General features: G+C 37.4%; 1 protein-coding gene across 1 annotated transcript in view; it reads left to right on the top strand.

Moving 5' to 3' along the window:
- The window catches only part of LOC104525334 (periodic tryptophan protein 2 homolog), a gene marked incomplete at its 5' end in the record, with an annotated part of 17,314 nt that overhangs the window by 2,217 nt on the left and 6,915 nt on the right, over positions 1-8,182 (top strand). Inside the window, 8 exons of the mRNA XM_010168455.2 lie at positions 494-637; positions 800-870; positions 2,082-2,218; positions 3,362-3,510; positions 4,152-4,299; positions 4,828-4,978; positions 5,324-5,504; positions 7,219-7,366. Coding sequence (XP_010166757.2) covers positions 494-637; positions 800-870; positions 2,082-2,218; positions 3,362-3,510; positions 4,152-4,299; positions 4,828-4,978; positions 5,324-5,504; positions 7,219-7,366 — 1,129 coding nt within the window. The remainder of the gene's footprint in view (positions 1-493; positions 638-799; positions 871-2,081; positions 2,219-3,361; positions 3,511-4,151; positions 4,300-4,827; positions 4,979-5,323; positions 5,505-7,218; positions 7,367-8,182) is intronic.

The following is an 8,182-nucleotide window of genomic DNA, read 5'->3' as shown; positions in this document are numbered from 1 at the left end:
TTCTGTTTGACCATCATGTGGTGGTGCTTATCTGCTTATTTCCAGTAAGAGATAATAGCTACAAAGAAACTGAGGAAACCTTCTTCACTAGGCACATAATATTTTTTGACTATTGCATCGGATCCTTCCTCTGTAGAAGGATAACAAGTGAATTTGTGAGTCAATGATAGTAGTGTGAGATGCTCAAGGAGAAATGCACAGTGCAGTTCCTCTGAGGGTGACTTTTTAGTCCCCTTCATTGAGTGTTGAACACCCTTCATTGGGTGTTGCTTCTGGTAATCAGATTACTGTAGCAGTAAGGTAAAATAAAAGAAGAGAATTGGCTTTTACTAGCTATGTAAAGTACATATATTTAGCAATTTCTGGAACTACTGCTTTTTAGTTATATTGCAGGATACTTGATCAAAATATTTGACCTATATTGAAATGCAGTGTTAACAGCATACTCTTCTTCAGCATTCAGTTTACCTTTTTCTTATTTCTTTGATGCCAGGTATTTTTTTAATAAAGAAGGAGATTTTAATAACCTGACATCTGCAGCTTATCACAAGAAAACACACCTTTTAGTCACTGGTTTTGCCTCTGGAATCTTCCACCTCCATGAGTTTCCAGATTTCAATCTGATCCACTCCTTGAGGTGAGGTATGGGGTTGTAGTTGTTTTGAGTTTTTTTGTTTGGTTGGTTGGTTGTTTTTTTGTGGGGGGTATGGGGTTTTTCTGGGGGGAGAAGGGCAGAGTTGTTTGTGTGTTTGAGTGAGAATACACCATGTTTAGTAATTTATTGGGTAATTCTCTTCAGTATTTCAGACCAAAGGATAGCTTCTATTTCTATCAACTGTACTGGTGACTGGATTGCCTTTGGATGTTCAGGTTTGTAAATTTTTTTAATTGTATTGATGCTGGAGGCATGCAAGCTGGAATTCCTCTTACTCTTCTTGACTCCAAATGTTAAAGATTTGTTAATAATTTATAGTCTCATCTCTGTAGCATCTAGATACAGTAAAGGAAGTATCCTTAAACAATTTCTCCTTACAGAAGTCTTATGATTCAGGGAAATATGTTGTTGACAAAGGAAAAAAAAGGAAAAGGAAATGATTACTCTTAAATTGTATGTGAAAACTTAAGCAAAATTAGAATAAAGACCCTTAGCCCTTGAATAGAACTTATCCTTAGTGTAGTTTATAATGTGCTTTCATTCTGGGCCCAGTTTCTCTTCCTTTGCCGCTTGTTGCTCATACCATTTTGCAAAGCTACCTGGATGTTCCAACTTTCCCACCCATTGCATAATGGTTTGCATGGTAACCAAAATTGTACCTTGTCCTGGTTTTTACTGGGATAGAGTTATTTTCTTCTTGGAAGCTGGAATAGCACTGTGTTTTGGGTTTAGTATGGGATTTGGTATGAGAAGAATGTTGATATACAAACTGATGTTATTAAGTTAAACCACAACATACCTTTATATGCAGCCCTGGTTTTCTTTCCAGCTCATTTATTAAAAAATGAGAAAGGTAAGAAGTTACCATCTCTGTTACAGCCCATGAGCTTGAGAAATGGGCATTGGAAAGCCGAAGGTCACCAGTGTAGTGAGCAATTGATAAAACCAGTTGCCAGTCAGATAACTGCACTGTCTTAAAGAGGAAAACACACTGTTCAGGCCTTACATTATTTTTCTGCCACTGTTTTGGAAATGCAGTTTTGATTGGCATTACATACTTCGGATTGAAAAAAGAAAACCTACTAATTTTTATGAATTGACATAAACATGAAAATAGAGTTTTGTCCTAAGACGTTTCTGATTTTTGGCTGTTTATCAGCACACATCTGTCTTTGTTACCAAAGCTAGTTGATAGCATTGCTGTTGTACTGAGAATGTTAAACCAAGTACCAGCTCCTGGTTGTTGAGGAAAGTTGCCTTGAACTTATAAAAGGAAAAGGGCTTTTATGAGGATTGAAAGATGCACAGTGCAGTCTGTCTGCATCGGCCTTTTATGCTGCTTGCAAGTATGTGTTTTGTGGCTTGCACTAGCAGGGTCCCATTGCTGTATTCAGAATTCAGGTTAATTCTTTTCATGTGTTTCCAGGTTTGGGTCAGCTCCTGGTGTGGGAATGGCAAAGTGAGTCGTATGTGCTGAAGCAGCAGGGACATTTCAACAGCATGGTTTCGTTAGCATATTCTCCAGATGGACAATACATAGCAACTGGAGGGGAGGATGGCAAAGTAAGTGAGACAGGATTACTGAAATAAGAACTTAAGTCTTAATAACACAGTAAGCAGCTTGAATTTTATGTAGAAAGCCCTCTTACTGTAACTGGTAGATATTTTTCTTAATATAAAGTCATATTTTTTTTGTCCTCACTTTTCTTAAATGTTTTGATTTTTCTCTCTAGAGCATATATATTTAGATTATTGGTATCCTCTGCAAATTGCATCACTAATGCTTTTTAGCAGATGATTTTTTAAAATTATGATATGTGCAGTCACCATAAACAAGATCTAATTCATCAGATGTTCATTTATGTATACTTGTGGGGGTTCCATGATATTTTGGGATTAGTGAACTTCAGTCACCAAAACTCATGCCCTTTTAGTAATTATTTTTGATGTGAAATTAATTTCAAACTATTTATAAAAGTGCAGTTCCTCAACAGATTTTTCTGACATGTACCATTTCAGAAGATCTCTATTTAAAAGAAAAATTAGCTTCTCATTAATGACTTGTATTGAAATGGTAGGCTATGTGTACAGATACGTTTGTGGTGGGTTGTTGGGGGTTTTTTTAGGTGTTTTGTAGAGTAATCCCTCAATCTCTTGACACATAAATGGGACAAAAATAGTATATTTTTTCCTATCAAGACTTCTGAATGTCAGAAGAAAGACTTGCCACTTCATGGTTTCTGCCATTCAGATTTAAAATTTGCCAAACCATGGAAGTCTCAAACTGCAGATACTAAATTCGTGGCATTTTTGTTGAGAAAAAAGATTGAAATAGTATCTCAATTGTAACTTTTGGAGTGGCTTCACAGTTGGTTTTGAATTTGACACTTGTCCACGGACAGTCCAAAGCTTGGGAGATGCTCACTAACTGCTGTAGCTTCCTTGAAAGTTAGCTTTGTTTCAAAATTTTTTTTGTCTGTCTTCACTTAGAGTTTCACGTTGTTTATATGTCTTTAAGGGTTTAATGATCAACTGTGGCTCTGTTTCTCACTTGCCTGGAAGTCCTTACTGATGGTACTGAAAGTCCTTTACGCTGTTGCAGAGTTTGAGGACTAACTTTTCATTAGTGTTCTGATGCCTTGCCCTTACGTCCTCTCCGAACTAATGATGGAGATTCTAAGAAGGCTTTTCTTGTCTCTCTTGCAGGTGAAAGTGTGGAACACTTCAAGCAGCTTTTGTTTTGTCACTTTTACAGAACATAACAGTGGTGTAACTGCTGTAACTTTTACTTCCAATGGTTACGTCATTTTGAGTGCTTCCCTAGATGGGACTGTGCGTGCCTTTGATCTACACAGGTAACTCTTTATAAAAGCTTTTGTGTCTCGTTTTGTCTTCAACTTTCACCCTCCAAAATACAGCAAACTGCTGATTGCTTGTTTCAAGTTGAGATTGCACAAATATAAATATAGCTTTATTGAATTCTGGTTCAGCCTGTGATTCAAATTTAGATAGCAATTAGGAATCCTGTCACTCCATCCAGTTTCTCTGAAGAAAATTCTGGAAGAACTTTTCTCAGAGAAGCTGGAACTCCAGCAAGATCATTGTCTGGCTCTTCTACTACTGAAGTGGGGAGAAGGCACCTGTCTAACAGAATGTTTGCCATAGTTTTAGTGGTTGAGCCATTATAATACAACTGTGTACAGAACCGGATGTGTAAATAAGCTGCATTTTCTAAAGAATGGACGTACACTGTGTAATAGAAGAAATCTCTTGTTTGAATATTTTTGGCTGTTATTTCTGCAGAGTTAGTATTACTTTTTTTGAGTCTTGGGATCATGCTGAGGCACTGCATCTAATTTTATACAAAGAATATTTTTATTCAGATAGCTCAAAAGACTTTAAAAGTAGAATGAAATGCTTTTTAAAATAGATTTGTAAAACATATATTTAAATCTACCTAAAAAGTTCTCATAATTTATTTTCACATTTACAACAGATACCGCAATTTCCGTACCTTTACATCTCCACGACCAAGTCAATTCTCTTGTTTAGCTGTGGACTCCAGTGGTGAGATTGTGTCAGCTGGTTCCCAGGATTCCTTCGAAATATTCATCTGGTCAATGCAGAGTGGGAGGCTACTAGATGTAAGGACCTACAATGTTGGAAGGCTTGAACTTAAGGCATACTTAGTATTGTCACAATTTATATTAACTTTGGGATTAGTCATAGAATCATAGAATGGTTTGGGTTGGAAGGGACCTTAAAGACCATCTAGTTCCAACCCCCCTGCCATCAGCAGGGACACCTTCCACTAGACCAGGTTGCTCAAAGCCTCATCCAGCCTGGCCTTGAACACTTCCAGGGAGGGGACATCCACAACTTCCTTGGGCAACCTGTTCCAGTGTCTGACCACCCTCACAGTGAAAAACTTCTTCCTAATGTCTAATCTAAACCTACCCTCTTTCAGTTTAAACCCATTTCCCCTTGTCAGAGGCTTTTAATGCAACACAAAGTGTTTCGTTATATTTGTATTCAAGAACTGGAGCTACACTCTGTAACTCGGCAATTTTTAGGCATGGTTTCATTGCTATATTTAAAGTTTACTGAATGCAGACTACATGAATTTCAGTTTGTTTCACCTAATTACATGTTATCTTTTCTTCTTTTATTAGGTCTTGTCAGGTCATGAGGGCCCCATCAGCAGTTTGTCCTTTAACCCGATGAAGTGTGTTATAGCTAGTGCCTCTTGGGATAAAACTGTCAAGTTATGGGATATGTTAGACAGCTGGAGAACTAAGGAGACACTAATACTGAACTCGGATGGTAACGTTTATTTCATCTTACATAGATATAAAAATACTATCACAAGTATTTAAAGAATGAACAACAGAAGGTGTCAAATACAGACAAACTTATTCTTGGTAATGAAGCCCAAAAGTTAAGATAGTTCTCTGTAGTATTTAATTAACAGTGCAAGAAAACTTTTCTTTTTTATTTAATACTAACTCTGTGTTTATAATGAGCTATGTTGTCCAGAGAAAAAACACAGTCATACAGGTTACTCTTAAGATTTTTCTGGTAGTTGAGATAAGAACTTAGAAAAATATGTGGTATTTTCTTAGAAAAAGATGTGACTGCATTTTTAACTGTTAATTAATTTCTTTGCAGTTCTTGTTGTTGCTTTCCGGCCTGATGGCAAGGAGCTTGCAGTTGCTACTTTGAACGGACAGATAACATTTTGGGATCATGAAAATGCAGTGCAAACTGGCTCAATTGAGGGAAGGCATGATCTTCAGATGGGAAGGAAGGAGCTTGATAAAATAACTGCCAAACAAGCAGCTAAGGGAAAGTAAGTAAATCAGATTGCATTCAAAAGAGGGTGCCACACTGACTTTTGCCTTTGAATTGTTTCTTTCCATTTGGTTTTCACATGAAGATCTCGGAGTGCACCTGCTGTCCAAATATTTTAATTCTAATGTTGGATTTTAAAAGACTGCCTGACTTGGCATCTGGATGGATCCTTTTTCTCCTTTGCTATGTCCACCCACTGATGAGCATCATTCTGAGCATCTGTTCTTTTTAATCAGTTACAAACTTGGGTTGCCAGCATATTAAGCTTCTCATGACTGGTTGTTAATTGGCTAAATGTGATAGGTTTTTAAGTGGGTATCTTGTTATGTAGGTACTAGTACGTATCAGCGTGTAGAAACTTAGGGGTTGTTTTTTTTTTAATTTAAATACACTGTGGGTTTTATTATACATTACTATGCATATGAAGTAATGTTTAAAGGCAAGTTGAATTTGTGTGCTGTGAAAAAGTGTAATACAGAAGTAATGTATTTCATTCTTCTCTTTTTTTTTCCTTGAGCTTCTCTTCTCTTTTTTTCCATATTGCTCCCCCTCGGATCAAAATGAGGAAAGGAAACAATGACTTTTTTTGGAGGAGTGGGAAAGGAAGGGTTTTTTTGGTGGTGATCTCAACTATTTCTTTAAAACATCCCTTGACATTGTTTTTTCTCTATGGGATGTTTTTCATCCTTTCTATTGTGTGGCTTGTAGTTGAGAGCTCATTCATTGAGCTGGACTCAGAATCAGAAGTATGGAAGTACTTCAGAAAGCTGTTGATTATGATTCATAGTAAAGCACCAAGCACTTGGTGGTGGTAAACACTTGTGTGTGTGTTAAGTACATATTGTGTGAATTAAGATCTCCACTTTTTCCATGGAATGGTCATTATGTCTTCACACTGTACTCATGTCTCTTATCTTGGATATGGCAGTGAAATTGTTGCAAGTACTCTGGTGAAATAATCAAAATTATGTAGGGGAGTTGGGTTTGATTATGAAGTAAAAATCATAAAGCATAATGTATAAGTTAGGATTGTTAGCTTGGAACTAAAGAATCATAAAGACCTTAATAAGAAGGGACTGTAAAGTCCTAGGCCTGCTCTAATCATTAACTCAGTAGCAGAGTCAAAAACAATGTATCTTTGTTGTAGTGATTGAAATTTATTACTCTAATGTTCGTAGAAGCTTGAAAACTCTGTTTTACTGACCACTGGGACGTGGTGAAGAGCATGTTGAGCCAAGTCCCTGGGACAAGGTCATTGGAAGGCTTTTTCTTTTGAGTCGGTGGTCCGTGGTGGTCACAAAAGCAGCCCTTTGACTCATTTCAAGGCTTAATAGGCATGTGTGACAAGGTGGAGTTTTATGGTAATAATTTCTGATAATTGTCTTGAATATGCATGATAATTCTGAGAACTAAAACGATTATGTATGATTTTGTGTAATATAAACTTTACTTCATGCGCTGTCAGGTATGCACGATAGCTGGAGCGATCCCCGTGCATCCGGCGCTGCAATAAAGCAGTGCCTGCTGCTGAAGACTACATTGAGCAACCTGATCTAGTGGAAGATGTCTCTACTGATGGCAGGGGGGTTGGAACTAGATGATCTTTAAGGTCCCTTCCAATCCAAACCATTCTATGGTTCTATGATTGGTGTTAAGGAGTTTATTCCCAATTTTGGTGACAAAATTAACTACTTTCTCCTTTTCTTTACTAGATCTTTTACTACTCTGTGTTACTCGGCAGATGGTCAGTCTATTCTGGCAGGTGGTTTGTCAAAATTTGTCTGTATATATAACGTCAAGGAACAGATTCTTATGAAAAAATTTGAAATCTCATGCAACTTTTCTTTGGATGCAATGGAGGTACGTGAGTCATGTTTTTTCATTCTCCCCCCTGCCTCGACTTTGGTTTTGTTATGACATGTCATTAAGTAGGATGTGTGACTGTTTTATTAAGCAGAGGTTGATTTTCTTGGTTTTGCGCAGGACAATGGTAAGGAAATATTTATCAGAAAACAAAAGTAATTCCTGACACTCGGCTAACTAAAGTCTTTCTGGATTGCAGTCTGTTTGTATTGAATGAGCAGAGCTCTTAAGCATAATTTGGTCAGTTGGCACTTAACTTAAAATTGAAGACAAAATATGAAAATTTAAATGATCAGTATTTTGTATTAAGCTAATTTTCCCTAGGTGTCAGTTGCTTGTGTTAGCAAATAAATGAGGGGTTTTATTGTGGATGCAGAAGACATTGCTGACCTTTACAAACTCAGTTTCTAAATATTGCGATATGCAAAATTAAATTCCTTTAAAAGTGAAGTGAACTATAAAAATCATCAGAAGGAAGAAATTCAGTAATCCTTCTTAACAAGCCCTTACCTGGAAGAATGATGATTCTTCCATTGTTTCTGTCAGGCTGTATTTGGCTGTGGCTCCAAGTATACTTCTTTGACAGCAGTGGTTTGTGAAGCAGCCTTCGTTTCTCTGCTGCCCTCTATTGTGCTCGTGTAGCTCAACATGTGGCTTAAAAGGACAACAGAAGCGAGCCAGCAGGGAAAGAATCCTGAAGGGAAGGGGATGGCTGTTTAAAAACACGGGGGCCAGGAGGTCCCTAAAACATCATTTGCTTCGCTGTCTGCCTACGCAGCCCTTACAGGAGAACAGTGCGGTAATGGAACCTGG

Source organism: Antrostomus carolinensis, unplaced genomic scaffold (genome assembly GCF_000700745.2).
Source record: "Antrostomus carolinensis isolate BGI_N321 unplaced genomic scaffold, ASM70074v2 scaffold10255, whole genome shotgun sequence".
Lineage (NCBI taxonomy): Eukaryota > Metazoa > Chordata > Aves > Caprimulgiformes > Caprimulgidae > Antrostomus > Antrostomus carolinensis.
The sequence above is the reverse complement of the archived record's forward strand: the minus strand, read 5'-3'. Positions and strand labels throughout refer to the sequence as shown.